Genomic DNA, 19,413 nt, shown 5'->3' with positions numbered 1-19,413 from the left:
AACAACGTCTCGTTATCTTAATGCAGCAGCAAACAGTACGAGTTAGCAGTTTACTGTCGACCTAAACGGGGAGCGCCGTCGTTCCAGAAAAAAGAAGTCCAGATTCAGGCGGTTCCAGACTCACTGTAGTTTCTCCTGCAGCAGCTCCAGCCTCGGCCGATCGACGTAGCGCGACAGAAGGGAGAGCAGGTTGGGTGGGATGAAGAGGGGAGGAGACAAGGATGAGGAGGGAATGCTGAGCAGCTCCCTGGTCACAGAAAACACCAACTCGGTCCTGAACGGGGAGAAAGGGCGGAGGAACGTGTGCCGAGTCAAACGTGAAGCTGGAAGGCTCCTCGTCGGCGTGACGCCAGAAAGACGCCACGGCGACGCCTCCATTTTACTGTGTCACAAATAACAGAAAGCAGCTGCACTCCTCTCTGTTTCAGCTCACACCCACAAGGAAGGGGGGTAAGGGGGGTAAGGGGGGTTCCAGGTGAGCAAGCGCTCCTCATCCGGACTCAGCAGTCCACCCAAGTCTAAACAAGAACTCATTTGACGAGGGGGGGGTGGAGGAAGCCCTAACCCTTTGCCCATATAAAGCAGCAAGCCTCAAAAAGCAGACTTCTCCTTTCCACCGGTCTCCACATTTAAGCAGCTATTAATAGAACTAATCAAACTTCAAAGAATTTACATCAGCAGACTTTGTGTTAGCAGCACAGGAGAACCACAGGAAGTCCCATCAGTCCAGTAGAACAGAACTCTCCACTAGACCCCCAGAGCCCTGAACACATCAGTGGAGACGCGACGCGGCGCCTTCTGGTCGCATCCCAGACGAGTGGTCGTCACACCAACAGCTCACCAGCGATTGTCGTCCATGAGTTGGCAGTTGGATTCTGAGCTCTGCATCCGTTCTCCTTCACTCAGAATCAGATATAGCAGCGTCACGCCAAACTAGGAAGGAACAAACATGCAGGACGAGCGCGTTCAGGGTCACATGAAAACTGAAAGCTGCTTCAAGAAGCAGAGTAACTTCTGAAACGAAACCGCAGTGAAGAGTACATTTACTATTGTACATGTACATGTACTCCATCACTCACTTCTACAGAGCGGGATCGAGTTCAGGGTGCAATTCTTTAACGTCCCACCAGGGCCGTGTTTCATGAACCAAAGCTCTTCTGGCTCAGTTACTATGGAAACAGTCTGGGGCAGGCTAACTTTCAGGGTAAGTTTCTTATACCCAACCAGAGACTGAACAGAGACCTTTACCTTCTTTGGTGTGGCCAAATTGACTGAGTTCAATCATACGAAAATTATAGTACATTAAATTAAAATAAAGACTATTAGTTTAACTGTATGGTATGCCATAACAAACTAGAAGACAAAAATAAACTTGCAGGATCTATTTAATAAAAAAGCTATAGGATCAAAACAATACAATTCTAAATGATAAAGAAAGCTCCAATAGATAGTTTCTGATTTAGAATACTGCACTTTGATGGTTACACTAATCTGATATTCATTTCTGAGATCACTACTGGCATCTGGAGACCTAGCGGCTCGTTGCTATCGAGTCCTTCATGTCAGCATGTTGATCCACCCACAGAGGGCTTCAGCCCAGCCCCTAACTGAAGTGCTCCTGACCCTGGTACTAGACCCTGGTACTAGACCCTGGTACTAGACCCCGGTACTAGACCCCGGTACTAGACCCCGGTACTAGACCCCGGTACTAGACCCCGGTACTAGACCCCGGTACTAGACCCTGGTACTAGACCCCGGTACTAGACCCCGGTACTAGACCCTGGTACTAGACCCTGGTACTAGACCCCGGTACTAGACCCCGGTACTAGACCCTGGTACTAGACCCTGGTACCGCAGTGGTCTTGGGGAAGCTTCTGGGCATGCTCATCCAGTCCACGGCTCAAGCCTGGACGAGGCAGAAAACCTCCCGACAGGCTGCTGCCGTTCAGATTCTCTTCCTGCTGCTCGATGCGTTGCTTCTGGGTGAGACTAACTTTACCGTGATACTCTCGTTGGGCGCCGTTTACAACTTACTGCTGAACAGGAAAACTGCTCGTCCAGTCATTATTGCCAGAGGTCGATTGCACGCAGTTCTCCAAACGTACAGGATATACATACATATATATATATCCTGTTTACAGTGAAGGACACTCATGTTTTGTTATTAAACGGTTAATGGACAAAGGTTTTATACCATGACGTGTGATCAAACCGGCAACCCCAGAAGCCTAACTGGAGCGCAAGGCGGCGGCACAGAGCACCGTCCCTCCACGCCTCATACCTTGTTGAGCAGTACTTTGGCCAGTCGGCCATCACTGTCCTGAAGCTCTTGGAGACAGTCTGTGAGGGCGGAGCTTGACAATGACTGGATCACTGCAGAAACTGGCTCCACCAACCAGCACAACACCTGAAAGGTTAAATGGAGACACAGGATGCAGTAACTGCTGGCTAACGAGGTAGAGCGCATACAAGCAGCGGCCAAGTTCAGTCTGTTTGACCGATTCTCACGAGCTGCGCATGCCTGGGGGTTTGGGTTTGGGTTTGGGTTTGGGTTTGGGTTTGGGTTTGGGTTTGGGTTTGGGTTTGGGTTAGGGTTTGGGTTAGGGTTAGGGTTAGGGTTAGGGTTCGACAGACGAAATACATTTGGAAGAAAATGAAAAGATACCCAGAATTGGTCCTAGAGACCCACCCCTACAAAATGCTTTGCTCTATGCCAGAAACACTCTAGACCCGGAAGCTACTGTGTGACTGTACTTGTACCCTAACATTAACATCCTATCTAATAAATATATTCATTATCTTCACAGTCACACACACGGCGAGGCGACGCCGATATTCACTTGACGTAATAAACATGTTTTGAGCCATGAAGGCTTCTCCCTCGACATACTTGTCACACGGAGACAAACGTCTTACAGCCCTGGACTAAGAGTCCCTCTTTGTATTCTGCTAGCAGCTAGCTAGTACGTTACAACATGGAGCTAACCAGGGAGAACAAATAACACTAAAATGCTCACATTTATTGCCTCCTTTCCACTTCTGTCCCTCCTCAGAGAAACGTTTCATAGAGTCCAGCACTAAATCGGCCGAGGTCAGTAAAGCAGTCAGACTCCAAGTGTTTAGAGCACGCACACACACGCGCACACACCAACAGTTAGCTGTGTGGACGCGCAGAGCACGCACACACACGCACCAACAGTTAGCTGTGTGGACGTGCAGAGCACGCACACATCGAATGCACGTCCGTCTCACCTTTGAAGTCAATAACTACAAGATTTCTTCCAGAAGCGTTTCAGCAGGTGCTGCCTGAACGACGCGGGGTCGACTAGACGCTCTCATTTCACCGTTTTGGGTTGCTGATGATCCAAACCCACCAGAACAGTCGTGTAGAAACGGGAAAAGTGAGTTTCCCACAATATGTCCTCGAACTCTTCTTCACCTTTTCAACACTGGAAAAACGTACTTGGGAACTTCTACGGTTTCAAGAAGCCGTACTAACTAACCTAACCAAGTTAACTAACCTACATACAGGTCCTCAAACACAGGTCCTCAAACACAGGTCCTCAAACACAGGTCCTCAAACACAGGTCCTCAAACACAGGTCCTCAAACACAGGTCCTCAAACACAGGTCCTCAAACACAGGTCCTCAAACACAGGTCCTCAAATACAGGTCCTCAAACACAGGTCCTCAAACACAGGTCCTCAAACACAGGTCCTCAAACACAGGTCCTCAAACACAGGTCCTCAAACACAGGTCCTCAAATACAGGTCCTCAAACACAGGTCCTCAAACACAGGTCCTCAAACACAGGTTCTCAAGTCAACCAGGAGTCATCCAGTAAAAGCAAAAATGAACAATCAACTGGACTTGTTCAAGTTTGCAGACGTGTCACCTTCATCCAAGAGGCTTCTCCAGTTCTGAATGACTGGTAGAGGGTCCAGATACTGGTGCTCCTGCTGGAGGGTCCAGATACTGGTACTCATGCTGGAGGGTCCAGATACTGGTACTCATGCTGGAGGGTCCAGATACTGGTGCTCCTGCTGGAGGGTCCAGATACTGGTACTCATGCTGGAGGGTCCAGATACTGGTACTCATGCTGGAGGGTCCAGATACTGGTACTCATGCTGGAGGGTCCAGATACTGGTACTCATGCTGGAGGGTCCAGATACTGGTACTCATGCTGGAGGGTCCAGATACTGGTACTCATGCTGGAGGGTCCAGATACTGGTACTCATGCTGGAGGGTCCAGATACTGGTACTCATGCTGGAGGGTCCAGATACTGGTACTCATGCTGGAGGGTCCAGATACTGGTACTCATGCTGGAGGGTCCAGATACTGGTACTCATGCTGGAGGGTCCAGATACTGGTGCTCCTGCTGGAGGGTCCAGATACTGGTACTCATGCTGGAGGGTCCAGATACTGGTGCTCCTGCTGGAGGGTCCAGATACTGGTGCTCCTGCTGGAGGGTCCAGATACTGGTACTCATGCTGGAGGGTCCAGATACTGGTACTCATGCTGGAGGGTCCAGATACTGGTGCTCCTGCTGGAGGGTCCAGATACTGGTGCTCCTGCTGGAGGGTCCAGATACTGGTACTCATGCTGGAGGGTCCAGATACTGGTGCTCCTGCTGGAGGGTCCAGATACTGGTGCTCCTGCTGGAGGGTCCAGATACTGGTGCTCCTGCTGGAGGGTCCAGATACTGGTGCTCCTGCTGGAGGGTCCAGATACTGGTACTCATGCTGGAGGGTCCAGATACTGGTACTCATGCTGGAGGGTCCAGATACTGGTACTCCTGCTGGAGGGTCCAGATACTGGTGCTCATGCTGGAGCAGAAAACTAACAAAGGACTGAAACCACCAGGAAAAATAAGACTCATCAAGAGTCATTAAAACCATTCATAAGGTGAAGGATTCTCCTTGGGGGTGTCCAGGTTGGATAGGGATCAAATGAGACAATAAGAGGGACAGTGAAGGTTAGACGTTTTGGAGACAAGGTCAGAGAGACCAGACTTTGATGGTTTGGACATGTCCAGAAGAGAGACAGGGACTATATCGGTAGAAGGATGCTGAGGATGGAACTGCAGGGAACAGGACTAGAGGACGACCCAGGAGAAGAGACATGGACGTAGTGAGGGAGGACATGAGAGTGGCTGGTGTTGGGGAGGACGATGCAAAGGACAGGGCTAGAGGACGACCCAGGAGAAGAGACATGGACGTAGTGAGGGAGGACATGAGAGTGGCTGGTGTTGGAGAGGACGATGCAAAAGACAGGACTAGAGGACGACCCAGGAGAAGACACATGGACGTAGTGAGGAAGGACATGAGAGTGGCTGGTGTTGGGGAGGACGATGCAAAGGACAGGACTAGAGGACGACCCAGGAGAAGAGACATGGACGTAGTGAGGGAGGACATGAGAGTGGCTGGTGTTGGGGAGGACGATGCAAAGGACAGGACTAGAGGACGACCCAGGAGAAGAGACATGGACGTAGTGAGGGAGGACATGAGAGTGGCTGGTGTTGGGGAGGACGATGCAAAGGACAGGGTGAAGTGGAGAACGTTGGGTTGCTGTGGCGACCCCTCAGGGGACAAGAAGAAAGTACAGTAGTAAGAGTATAAGTACCTGGACCCTCCAACAGGAGTACAAGTATCTAAACTCTCTCCGTCTCTCAGAACTGAACAAGTCCAGTTGACTCTTGGTTTCTGCTCTTCGTTTCAGCATGAGCCGTCCCCCCAGTGGACGTTATTATTATCGCGCATGAACCTCGAGTTTAAAATGATGCTGTAACCTGAATTGATTACCTGATCCTGCTTGTCCTTCTTGGCAAGAGCGGGAAGGTTGCGGGCAATCGCCATGACAATGGCGGTGGCCTGAGGTGATGGCAAGAAGGGGAGGAGCCTAGAGATGAGACGCTTGCCCTTCCTCACCGACATGATCATCACACACTGCTCATCACTCACTCTGAAGATGGAAAGGAAAACAATGTATGTTCATATAAGTGTCATGTCTCTTATATACCGGTACATGTTTGTGCAGAAGGCACACACAATGAAATGCTGATGTTTTTGCGGTGGGGGGGCGTTTAAAGGAGCCCTCCTCCTACCTGTCCTCCCACTCCTCCCGCAGAGTGCTACAAAGCTGCACGGTGTTGGTTTTGTGCTGTTCCAGCAGAGCCTCCCTGTCCTCCTCTGGAGCCTGAAGAAAACGTTTCTCAAAGTCTTGAACCTCCAGCAGCAGACTATACATCTGCACGACAACAGAGAGGGGTCACACAGGTCCAGAGACGATACCGTTCCAGTGAACAGGTCCAAAGAATCAAGGATCAAGAAATGTTTCTCATTCAGACACTCTCATGCACGAACGAAAAAACAGCACTCAGGTCCCGGCTCGAGGCGCACAACAAACAGTCACCAAAAACAGACACAAAACTAAATACATACACAACAGTGATTGCACGATCCCCAGTAGCAGCATCCAGTGTAGCAGAATGAGTCCAACAAGGAAGAACTGAATACGACCTCAGAGTTATCCGCTGTTCACAACTCTCACAGCATCAGGGAAGAAACTGTCTGGCCCTGATGCTGCGCAGCCTCCTCCCAGATGGGAGGGGGGGTGTAGCCTCCTTTCCTGTAGTCCACAATCATCTCCTTTGTTTTCTTCACATTGATGCAGAGGATGTTTTCTCTGCACCACTGCACCAGATGTTCCACCTCCTGCATGTCCTCCGACTCGTCGTTGTTGAGGATGCGTCCCACCACTGCTGTATCTGCGAACTTGACGATATGACTGCTCGGGTACTTGGCTTTGCAGTCATACGTCAGCAGGGTGAACAGCAGAGGGCTCAGAACGCATCCTTGAGGGGAGCCGGAGTTGAGGATGATGGGGGCGGAGGAGATGTTGCGGATTCTCAGAGTCTGCGGCCGGTTCGTCAGGAAGTCCAGAACCCAGTTGCACATCGATGGGCTCAGCCCGTGTCACCAGTTTGTTGACCAGAGTCTGCGGGATGATGGTGTTAAATGCCGAGCTGAAGTCCAGAAACAGCAGCCTGGCATAAGCGTCTCTGGTCTCCAGGTGACTCAGGGCCTCGTGAACCACAGAAGCGATGGCGTCATCAGTGGAGCGGTTCCTCCGGTACGCATACTGATGGGGGTCCACGCTGTCATCGACGCTCTCCTTAACGTGCCCCGTCACCAGCCGCTCAAAGCACTTCATGACTATCGGAGTCAGAGCAACCGGCCGATAGTCGTTCAGGCATGAAACGGTAGAGGTCTTGGGGACAGGGATGATGGTGGCTGTCTTCAGACACGTCGGCACTGAGCCCTGGGACAATGAGGTGTTGAAGATGTCGGTCAACACCTCGAAGAGCTGATCGGCACAGCCTCAGAACCCAGCCCGGGATGTTGTCCGGCCCTGCAGCCTTGCGGGGATTGATCTTCCGCAGGGACCTCATCACATCCTCAGCAGCCAGACTGAGGGGCAGCTCACCTGGTGGAAGCGTGAGGTTAGTGCAGGGCGACGTGTTGGAAGCCTCAAAGCGAGCGTAGAAGGTATTGAAGGCATCAGGAAGAGCCGGGTCCCTGGGGCACTCCGTGTCTCTTTTTTTGTAGTCCGTGATGGTACTGATGCCCTTCCACATGCTCCGGGGGTCGTTGGAAGCAAAATGACCCTCTATTCTCCGAGCATAGGAGGCTTTGGCCCTCTTTACCCCCGATGTCAGGCTTCTCCTTGCCACTCTGAGTGCTGGAGCATCACCAGACCTGAATGCTGAGTCCCAGGCTTTCAGGAGAGAGCAAACTTCACCGTTCAGCCATGGTTTCTGGTTGGGGTGAATAGTGACTGTTCTGGTGGCGGTCACATCCTCAACGCATTTGCTGATGAAGCCCAGGACAGATGATAAAAAGTGTACTCCTCCAGGTCCACGTCTCCAGCATATACGTTTCAGTTTCAGTTTCAGTGATCAGATCCAAAGACGATACCGTTTCAGTGAACAGGTCCAAAGACGTTACCGTTTCAGTGAACAGGTCCAAAGACGTTACCGTTTCAGTGAACAGGTCCAAAGACGTTACCGTTTCAGTGAACAGGTCCAAAGACGTTACCGTTTCAGTGAACAGGTCCAAAGACGTTACCGTTTCAGTGAACAGGTCCAAAGACGTTACCGTTTCAGTGAACAGGTCCAAAGACGTTACCGTTTCAGTGAACAGGTCCAAAGACGTTACCGTTTCAGTGAACAGGTCCAAAGACGTTACCGCTTCAGTGAACAGGTCCAAAGACGTTACCGTTTCAGTGAACAGGTCCAAAGACGATACCGTTTCAGTGAACAGGTCCAAAGACGATACCGTTTCAGTGAACAGGTCCAAAGACGATACCGTTTCAGTGAACAGGTCCAAAGACGATACCGTTTCAGTGAACAGGTCCAAAGACGTTACCGTTTCAGTGAACAGGTCCAAAGACGTTACCGTTTCAGTGAACAGGTCCAAAGACGATACCGTTTCAGTGAACAGGTCCAAAGACGTTACCGTTTCAGTGAACAGGTCCAAAGACGTTACCGTTTCAGTGAACAGGTCCAAAGACGATACCGTTTCAGTGAACAGGTCCAAAGACGATACCGTTTCAGTGAACAGGTCCAAAGACGTTACCGTTTCAGTGAACAGGTCCAAAGACGTTACCGTTTCAGTGAACAGGTCCAAAGACGTTACCGTTTCAGTGAACAGGTCCAAAGACGATACCGTTTCAGTGAACAGGTCCAAAGACGTTACCGTTTCAGTGAACAGGTCCAAAGACGTTACCGTTTCAGTGAACAGGTCCAAAGACGTTACCGTTTCAGTGAACAGGTCCAAAGACGATACCGTTTCAGTGAACAGGTCCAAAGACGTTACCGTTTCAGTGAACAGGTCCAAAGACGTTACCGTTTCAGTGAACAGGTCCAAAGACGTTACCGTTTCAGTGAACAGGTCCAAAGACGATACCGTTTCAGTGAACAGGTCCAAAGACGATACCGTTTCAGTGAACAGGTCCAAAGACGTTACCGTTTCAGTGAACAGGTCCAAGGACGTTACCGTTTCAGTGAACAGGTCCAAAGACGTTACCGTTTCAGTGAACAGGTCCAAAGACGATACCGTTTCAGTGAACAGGTCCAAAGACGTTACCGTTTCAGTGAACAGGTCCAAAGACGTTACCGTTTCAGTGAACAGGTCCAAAGACGTTACCGTTTCAGTGAACAGGTCCAAAGACGATACCGTTTCAGTGAACAGGTCCAAAGACGTTACCGTTTCAGTGAACAGGTCCAAAGACGTTACCGTTTCAGTGAACAGGTCCAAAGACGTTACCGTTTCAGTGAACAGGTCCAAAGACGATACCGTTTCAGTGAACAGGTCCAAAGACGTTACCGTTTCAGTGAACAGGTCCAAAGACGATACCGTTTCAGTGAACAGGTCCAAAGACGTTACCGTTTCAGTGAACAGGTCCAAAGACGTTACCGTTTCAGTGAACAGGTCCAAAGACGATACCGTTTCAGTGAACAGGTCCAAAGACGTTACCGTTTCAGTGAACAGGTCCAAAGACGTTACCGTTTCAGTGAACAGGTCCAAAGACGTTACCGTTTCAGTGAACAGGTCCAAAGACGATACCGTTTCAGTGAACAGGTCCAAAGACGTTACCGTTTCAGTGAACAGGTCCAAAGACGTTACCGTTTCAGTGAACAGGTCCAAAGACGTTACCGTTTCAGTGAACAGGTCCAAAGACGTTACCGTTTCAGTGAACAGGTCCAAAGACGTTACCGTTTCAGTGAACAGGTCCAAAGACGTTACCGTTTCAGTGAACAGGTCCAAAGACGATACCGTTTCAGTGAACAGGTCCAAAGACGATACCGTTTCAGTGAACAGGTCCAAAGACGTTACCGTTTCAGTGAACAGGTCCAAAGACGTTACCGTTTCAGTGAACAGGTCCAAAGACGTTACCGTTTCAGTGAACAGGTCCAAAGACGTTACCGTTTCAGTGAACAGGTCCAAAGACGTTACCGTTTCAGTGAACAGGTCCAAAGACGATACCGTTTCAGTGAACAGGTCCAAAGACGTTACCGTTTCAGTGAACAGGTCCAAAGACGTTACCGTTTCAGTGAACAGGTCCAAAGACGTTACCGTTTCAGTGAACAGGTCCAAAGACGTTACCGTTTCAGTGAACAGGTCCAAAGACGTTACCGTTTCAGTGAACAGGTCCAAAGACGTTACCGTTTCAGTGAACAGGTCCAAAGACGTTACCGTTTCAGTGAACAGATCAGGCGAAAAAAGGTTGACTCATGATTTATTTTATTGTGCACCTCATATTAAACTTTGCTGGATCTTTCTCGAACTAAACAGGATGTTCCCAGATGTTTTATCAAGTAAAAGGTTATCCAACAACTAAAATTCCAATGTGACAAGGTCCCCCACAGAAATGACATTTAAAAAACGCTTCCCACTTGGACTAGATGGAAGCACACCCGATTAAAATCACTACTTAAAAAGACCCCTTTCAAGAGCAAGAAGCTGCCTCGCCCGACTCCCCTGAGGAAGGTCATAACCCTAACCCAGGCTGAGTACAATTCTGATGGAAAATGCCAGGTGATCAATTCAAAACACTTTATTTGTCCCCAAGGGGCAATTTGAAAGTCTGAGCTGAAGCTCAGGGACATCTGGGTCATGCAGTTGGACAAGTAGGTGTCCAGCAGAATTAAGTTAACCTCTGAATGTCTCAAGGAGTAAAATTAAAGGGATGTCCAGTAGTCCCTCATTTTCCGCGGGGGTTACGTTCCAAAAACAACCCGCAATAAGTGAAATCGGCAATGTAGTAATCTTTATTTTTTTTTATTATTATACATGTACATAAATGTTTTAAGGCTGTAAAACCCCTCGCCACACACTTTATACACGTTTAACAGTCAGGCATTAATCTAAATAGATTGTTTCAGTATTATAGAATGAAACCAAAGATCAAAACCTTTTCAGAACTAAACATTTGTTTGAGAAATATAAATATATAGTACGTACAGTAAACGTTTTCCTGTTAATAATGTTAAGGCGTGCAGGTCGAGGAAAGAGCCGCTTGGAGTGCAGAAGAACAAATATTCTACTCGTGCTGTCTTTAGCCTCTCATGCTGCTTTATTGGATAGCTTAGCACAGCGGAACGGCAGCGGCTACATGTAGCAACAGGAAGAAACAAAACCCAAAAGGGACGTGACGTTTATGCTCCTACAAAATAAAAGCCTCTTTTTACACAGAGAATAAGAGCGCTATAAAACAAACGCTTAACAAATAAACATGATAGCTTTTAGAAATAACGAATTTAATTTTGATGATCAACCTACGAGGCTGAACACATGAGAAACGTATCTCAGTTCCTCCGACAGCGCCCCTTCGTCCTTGCGCCGTGTCAAGGCGCGTTCAAGTGCAAAAAATAAAATCTGAAAAGTTTTATTACATTTCCGCGAAGCACCGAAGTCGCGGAAGACGAACCGCATTATATCGAGGGACGACTGTACTTTAATACAATGCAGCCTCAAATAGCTTCTGATTTTTTGTTGTTGATATAATTGTTCTTTAAATCCTGTATTTTACCTCAAGCTGCTTTTGTTTTGTGTTAAATCATATTGAAGATCCAACATAGTATAAAATGAGAAACACATTTACGTAGAAGAAACCAGTCCCGTCACGCATGGCCTACCTTCTCCACAGTGTAAAGGATCTGTCGCCTCCTATTCCAAACTTGCTTCTCTCTTTTCTCCTGAAGGCAGAACATCAGAAATTACAGTCAGAGCAAATTAGAATTATGACGACACACCACAACCCTGTGCTGTTTTCAAATTGTTATTGACAATACTGAGCAATCCCACAATCAGGCCACAAAGACAGATCAAGAACATCTGAGCGACCCCCAGTAATGAGCAAAAAGCTCTGCTGCTTGACTGCAGGTAGGCGTGTTGAGGAGGGAGCAAAACTAGTGCAGGTCACATCAAAGGGAAGTTGAGCCCTGGTGCAGGATTTCTTATTGGTGCTCGTGGGATCACAAACCATGTGATCAGCATGGCAGACAACCCAGTTTGGTTCCAGGGGAAGGTCTCCGTTCAGGGTCGATAAACGGCAGCAGGTCAGAATCTTAATTGTCTAATATGTCAAACCGCACAGCTCCTCTTTGCTTGCTGAGGCACCACTGCTGCAAACTGCAACATAGCAAATCCTTCTTTTGCTATGTTTGGGGTTAATATTCATCTTCTCTTTGCATGCTCTTTCAAATGCAGAATCCATGAAGCATAATCAAGCATAATATTGAGAATTAAATGTCACGGAATGCTGTACTGTCATCAAAAAACTGACAAAGGATGGAATAATTCTGATGGTGTCAAATGCAATTTCTGCTGGTTGTGACAGGAAGTGCTCAGTTGTAAACATCCCATAACTGATTTCCAGTCTGTTACTTCTTATCACAGTACACATAAGAGAACTACTCCAGCGTGGAACAGGAGACGGGTGTGGTCCTCAGCCCAGTTGCAGCGAGGTTCTGCTTCAACTTCCCGCATGGCAGTAGCTCGTATATTAGCTCGCGCTGCACTCATGTGCTCCTTTCTCTTGCCGTGTTTGTAAAATACAAGATGATTGAAATTCCTTGGGGGGGGGGGGCTGTCTGTACTTTTGGATTATTGTATCTACTTAATGCGAGTCCGGGGTTACAAGTAGGATTGCAGGTGTAATTGTGGTGTTGTCAAGCAAACTGTCAGGTACGCACGTGCGCGCTCCACGTTTCTGCCAGTTATGTGCACCGCCTGTTTAGAATCACTTAGAACACACAACACATTGAAACAGGCAATCAGACCTCGTCGTCTGTACGGGTTGTCACCACGGCATCAATCATCTTGCGGGGGTTGTTGACGCTGGAGACGGTCAGTTTACCCAGAGAACCTGCAAACTGAACTGTTGACAAGTACACAAATGTACATTTAATACTTCCAGTATCTCAAGAGCAGAACACGAATCAAAAATAAAGAAGTACATAAATGCATGTTCCAACATGTCTGTCGGTTCTCAGTCATCCAGGTCGAGGTGAATCAACAAAAGTCAACTGGACTTGTTCTAGTTTGGTTGAAGACGTTTCACCTTCATCCAAGAGGCTTCTTCAGTTCTGAGACGGAGAGAGTTTAGATACTGGTACTCCTGTTGGAGCGAAAAACAAACAAAGGACCAAAACCACCAAGACAATAAGACATCCCAGGAGTCATTAGCATCCATAAGGTGAAGGGTATGTGTTAAAGTATTATAACGCGTATTTAGTCAATTAAATCTACGCACAGCGGTACATATTTCACCACTTATTTTTCTGGTAACTGAGCTTCCCCTCAGAGCAGCTTGGAGTACTCGCTGTACTTCCTCGACCCGAGACGCACGCGTAGCGTCACTACGTACAGCTGATCCTGCCTTCGCTCCGGCGAGCTTTCACACTGCTGACGGAACGGAGCAGGGTTCACTTGCAAAGGAACCGAGTCCCTCGTTTTCAGGCAGACTTTTTTGATCCTCTCCAGAGTCCGGATGATCTTTCACACCAGCCCAAATGCAGCGGATTATCAGAGAAAAGGAACTCTGGTCAGTGTAAAGGGGACCAAACAGTGGCAGTGTGAAAGCACCCCAACTCCTCTCTCAAACCATCTCTCTTTCCCGACTAACACCTGGACATTACTCTCCTTAAAGGAGCGTCCTGTGTCTTTCAGATGCAGGTGGACTTCTGAGTCTTGTCCTGAGGAGTTGTCTGTCCTGCGTTGAGCCATATGCTTGTGGAGCGTCGTTTGGTCTCACCAATGTCCAGGCTGCTGCTTTCTTCACTGGACAGCTGACACTACATTGCTCTGTTTGTAGTGTAAGTCTCTGGACCCTCCGACAGGAGTACCAGTCTGTGGACCCTCCGGCAGGAGTACCAGTCTGTGGACCCTCCGGCAGGAGTACCAGTCTCTGGACCCTCCGGCAGGAGTACCAGTCTGTGGACCCTCCGGCAGGAGTACCAGTCTGTGGACCCTCCGGCAGGAGTACCAGTCTGTGGACCCTCCGGCAGGAGTACCAGTCTGTGGACCCTCCGGCAGGAGTACCAGTCTCTGGACCCTCCGGCAGGAGTACCAGTCTCTGGACCCTCCAACAGGCATACCAGTCTGTGGACCCTCCAACAGGCGTACCAGTCTGTGGACCCTCCAGCAGGAGTACCAGTCTGTGGACCCTCCAGCAGGCGTACCAGTCTGTGGACCCTCCAGCAGGCATACCAGTCTGTGGACCCTCCAACAGGCGTACCAGTCTGTGGACCCTCCAACAGGCATACCAGTCTGTGGACCCTCCAACAGGCGTACCAGTCTGTGGACCCTCCAACAGGCATACCAGTCTGTGGACCCTCCAACAGGCGTACCAGTCTGTGGACCCTCCAACAGGAGTAGAAGTCTCTGGACCCTCCAACAGGAGTTTAAGGGTGCGTTCCCACTGCGCGGTTTGCTCCCTTTTAAACGGACCAGAGTTCCTTTACTCCGATAATCCGCTCCGTTTGGGCCAGTGGGAACGCGCCTCCGGACTCTGGAGAGGATCAAAAAAGTCCGCCTGAAAAGGAGGGTCTCGGTCCCTTTGGGCGGAGCAAAGGAGGGAGCAACGTACGTAGTGACGTGTGACGCTCCACGCGGTGCGTCTCCGGAAGAGGAAGTACAGCGAGCACTCCCAGCTGCTACAAAAAAAATAGAAGTGGCGAAATATGCACTGCTGTGTGTAGATTTCATTCATTAAATATGCGTTATAATACTTTAATATTTTTTTCCGAACCAGCTACGTATCACCGGTAACTGACGCAACTTCTCCCCGCAGCGCCACGGCGCCTTAACACAGTCCAGCGCGGAGAATCAGCTGATCGGCAGCGCGATCATTCCGTTCTTCTGAACTGATCCGGAGACTTTACGGATCCCAACGACGTTGTGTTTGTTAGAAACGACAAGCGTTGTGTAACATTTATGATTTAGACCAGAACTAAATGAGATTCCCTCCCTAAAGGAGCAGCAGCCGTAACAGCGCACTCAAAAGAAAACATGGGAGGGCGGGACTTCCCCTTCTACTTTGTCCAATCGACGAGCGCCCTTTTCAGCCACGCGACGTTTCTCCGAAAGTTCGTTCCGTGAAGAAATCACAGTGGGAACGCAGACCTTTCAGCGAATTATAAATGCAAGAATTTGCTCCCAAAGGAACCGAGTCCTCTTGGCGCAGTGGGAAGTGGGAACGCACCCTAAGTATCTAAACTCTCTACCAGTCACTCAGAACTGAAGAAGCCTCTTGGATGAAGGTGAAACATCTTCAACAAACTTGAACAAGTCCAGTTGATCCTTGTTTTTTGCTTTTCTTGATTCGCCTCGGCCTGGATGACAGAACCGACCCAGACACGTCCAGTCTCAGGTGGTTGTAACTTACCTGGTCTGTAGGAGTGTTCAACCTTGGGCACCTGTGGGGTGATGAGTTTGGTGGTGTGTTCCTTCTTGCTGCTGTCGGTGTCCCCTTCCTGACGTCTCTCCATCTTTTCGTAGTAGTTCTGGATTTATTCACACAGACACACGCATTAAGTGACACTGATCTTCAACCACGTTTGAAACTGGGTAAATAACTCTCTGCAAGATGTGACTGTTGATCAATTGTTGATCAAGAACCAGAGAGTCACCGGTTCCAAACAAAATATGTACCAGTCTACCTCCAGTGCACTGCTGAGGAGCCCTCGAGGTACGCCCCCTCCCCTTGCACTTGGGCAGGGGTCACCGACCTTTCTGAAGCCGAGGGCTACTTCCTGGGCACCGGTTCATGCAAAGGGCTACCAGTTTGATACAAACTTCTGAAATAAAACATTTTCCCAATTTACCATGAATAATATTCATCTGTGTAAATACACTGATCATGTTTTATGATTACTCACACTAATTACTAACACCGTTTTAACAAGGTAGGGGACAGATTTGACTTGTTCAGAAGTCTTTTATTTTATACAAACTCTTGAGAAACCATGGAAATAAACATTCCACAAAGAATGGGGCTATCAATTACTATTTTTTCTAATCTTGTGTTGTTTTAACAGGTAAAGAAATATATAAAAACTAATTTAAACAGAAGGTCTCCCATCTCCAGTCAGAACTGCTGCTGCAGGATGATTCCAGAACGGACTGAGAATCCTCTTGAGCCGCTTCTAGCAGGAATAAACTTGTTCCCGGTCACGGGTTTAGGAGCAGCTGCGTTCTTTAGCGGATTGTTCCATGTTTTCTTTGATAAACGATCATTTCCTGCGGCGTTGTTTGGAGGCGGGGCATATCAATGTTGAGGGAAAGTAGAAGCGCATGCAGTGAACGATGACAGGCAGCTACAAATCATTCAAGGAGGGAAGCTCATTTTGTTCTGGCCTAAACCATAAATGTTACACAACGCTAGTGGTTTCTATCAAAGACAAAGTCGCTGGCTCAGCTCAGAACAACGGAATGAAAAACCGCGCCGTTCAACTCGCACACTGACAAAGTGAGCTCCACGTGTTTCCGTCACGCGTTCACAACTGAACAGGGCTGGGGTGTTGTGAACACGGACATTAACGCCTGAACAACGGTGAGTTATTGTTATATTGTTACCTCGGGGGGAAGGAAAATGATACAGCATGTAGCATGTAGCTTTGAACTGTGACTAATGGAGTTGGAAAGGCGGCGGCGCAAATACCAGTAAGAACTACCGGTACCGTGTGAATGCACTCGTTTTGGGTTTGGGGGTTAAAAGTAGGGATGTCTCGATCAGGTTGTTTTGCCCCCCCGAGTCCGAGTCCTTTGATTTTGAACCGATACAGAGTCCTGAGCCGACTTCTATAATACATTTAAAAAAAAGTGAAAAACGCATCCAGGATTCAAATGAAAAATAAGGGTATTTTTTATTTTATCATCTTATTTCAACATTCAACCCTTAAACAGAGCACTTCTGTGGCGAAACTTAAACATTCAACCGTGGGCAGCTGTGGCTCAGCGGGCCGTCCAGTGATCAGAAGGTCGGTGGTTCAAATCCCAGCTCTGACTGTCTGCATGTCGAAGTGTCCTTGGGCAAGACACTGAACCCCGAATGTCTCCCGGTGGGTCTGGCTGCACCTTGCATGGCAGCAGTCGCCCACTGGAGGGTGAGTGTGTGTGAATGGGTGAATGCGAGGCCTCATGTAAAGCGCTATATAAGTGCAGTCCATTCACCTAATAACATCCCTTTAACACTTTGTTCACTTTGTACTTGGACTAGTGCAACAGGAAATATCAATATTGGGCGACAGTGGCGCAGGTGGTTGAGAGGGTCGTCCTATGATCGAGAGGTTGGCGGTTCGATTCCCGGCTCGGGCACATGTGTATGCTGTCGTTGTGTCCTTAGGCAAGACGCTTCACCCACCGTGTGAATGTCCGTGGGGCTCAGATTGGCAGCCTCGCCCCGTCATCTTACCGAGTATGGAGTGAATGAATAATGTAATACAATGTAAAGCGTCTTTGAGTATCTAGAAAAGCGCTGTATAAAATCAATGCATTATTATTATTAAATACCAATATTTAAAATAAAATGAACAGCAGCTCAACCTCCAGGTTTTTGTCGTCCACTTCAGAATACTTCCACACGAAAAGTAATGACAATAAATATCCATATATACCCGAGTCCTGAAAATGAGGGACTACTGTACTGCATCCAGTAGAATTGACTTAAGTCATCTAACATACAAATGGACAAGGGTGAAAACATAACCATTTAAAAGTGAAGGTTCTAATAAATTATACATGAATGTGACTGAAAAGATAATCATCAAACATCAACCTGATAGTAGTAGTCATCCAGGTAGGGGTCAGTACTTTGAAGCTGCATCATCTGGATCTTGGTTACCCATTCCTTCTCTTTCTGGGTCATCAGGTTGCTGTAAGGGTCCCTGTTGCGTGGGTCTGCTCCAGTCCTACCACGGTCACTGCAGGGACACGAAGCGACAAAGGATTCAGGAGCCTTTTCCCCCACATCACATTTACAGACAGACGCGAAAGCGTTGCTGCCCCTTAATGAGAGGAAAACGCACGGTGGCCACTGAAATAAACGAAAGTAATAATTAAAAACGTCACGGGTTTAGGAGCAGCTGCGTTCTTTAGCGGATTGTTCCATGTTTTCTTTGACAAACGATCACTTCCTGCGGCGTTGTTTGGAGGCGGGGCATATCAATGTTGAGGGAAAGTAGAAGCGCATACAGTGAACGATGACAGGCAGCTACAAATCATTCAAGGAGGGAAGCTCATTTTGTTCTGGCCTAAACCATAAATGTTACACAACGCTAGTGGTTTCTATCAAAGACAAAGTCGCTGGCTCAGCTCAGAACAACGGAATGAAAAACCGCGCCGTTCAACTCGCACACTGACAAAGTGAGCTCCACGTGTTTCTGTCACGCGTTCACAACTGAACAAGGCTGGGGTGTTGTGAACACGGACATTAACGCCTGAACAACGGTGAGTTATTGTTATATTGTTACCTCGGGGGGAAGGAAAATGATACAGCATGTAGCATGTAGCATGTAGCTTTGAACTCTTAACGCTTTCCTCTCCAGATTTGATAGTTTGGATTTTTCAGAGAACAATGGATCAGCTGCAGTTTGCTTACCAGCCAATCAAAGGGGTCGATGATGCTAAACTATTTATATTGGATACTGTGTACAAGCACCTGGAAAAAGACCCTAACCCTTTTCTTCAGCTTTTACCTCACTTTAATCTCCCTGACCAGCTTCTCCTGCTGATCTTGAACTTCCTCACTGACAGAGTCCAGCAAGTGTTCGTGAATGGAAACATGTCCTCCACAACTGTCAAACACAAGTTCACCTCAGGGGTGCGTCCCCTCTGTCATTCATCATGGACACTGATAGCTGCAGGACGTCTCTGGAGCTTTTCGATGACACCGTACTCCTATCTGTACTCCTATCTGTACTCCTATCTGTACTCCTATCTGTACTCCTATCTGTACTCCTATCTTTACTCCTATCTTTACTCCTATCTGTACTCCTATCTGTACTCCTATCTGTACTCCTATCTGTACTCCTATCTGTACTCCTATCTTTACTCCTATCTTTACTCCTATCTTTACTCCTATCTTTACTCCTATCTTTACTCCTATCTGTACTCCTATCTGTACTCCTATCTGTACTCCTATCTGTACTCCTATCTGTACTCCTATCTTTACTCCAAGGCTCAGAATCTGAACATGGCACAGAACTTTCTGAATTTGTTAACCGGTGTGACGATAAGTTTCTTGACCTGAATGCCTCTGAGGAGGACGCTGAGCACTTTTCAATGATGATGATGAATATATTTATTAGATAGAATGTTAGAGTACAAGTACAGTCACACAGTAGCATGTA

The 19,413-nt window shown here is 48.0% G+C and overlaps 1 protein-coding gene across 2 annotated transcripts in view; it reads right to left on the bottom strand.

The window, feature by feature from the left end:
- Nucleotides 1-19,413, bottom strand: part of patl1 (PAT1 homolog 1, processing body mRNA decay factor) — a 42,957-nt gene that overhangs the window by 2,457 nt on the left and 21,087 nt on the right. For both annotated transcript variants that reach the window (XR_011105903.1, XM_068750778.1), the window contains exons 11-19: nt 17,841-17,985; nt 15,450-15,567; nt 12,844-12,941; nt 11,698-11,757; nt 6,103-6,245; nt 5,801-5,960; nt 2,282-2,407; nt 842-933; nt 125-274 (exon numbers count right to left, since the gene is read on the bottom strand). Coding sequence is in view for 1 of the 2 variants with exons in the window: in XM_068750778.1 (XP_068606879.1) it covers nt 125-274; nt 842-933; nt 2,282-2,407; nt 5,801-5,960; nt 6,103-6,245; nt 11,698-11,757; nt 12,844-12,941; nt 15,450-15,567; nt 17,841-17,985 (1,092 nt within the window). In the remaining variant the exon portion in view is untranslated. The remainder of the gene's footprint in view (nt 1-124; nt 275-841; nt 934-2,281; nt 2,408-5,800; nt 5,961-6,102; nt 6,246-11,697; nt 11,758-12,843; nt 12,942-15,449; nt 15,568-17,840; nt 17,986-19,413) is intronic.

This window comes from Brachionichthys hirsutus, chromosome 17 (genome assembly GCF_040956055.1).
Source record: "Brachionichthys hirsutus isolate HB-005 chromosome 17, CSIRO-AGI_Bhir_v1, whole genome shotgun sequence".
Classification (NCBI taxonomy): domain Eukaryota; kingdom Metazoa; phylum Chordata; class Actinopteri; order Lophiiformes; family Brachionichthyidae; genus Brachionichthys; species Brachionichthys hirsutus.
Note: the sequence above shows the minus strand (reverse complement) of the source record. Positions and strands in the feature narration are given on the sequence as shown.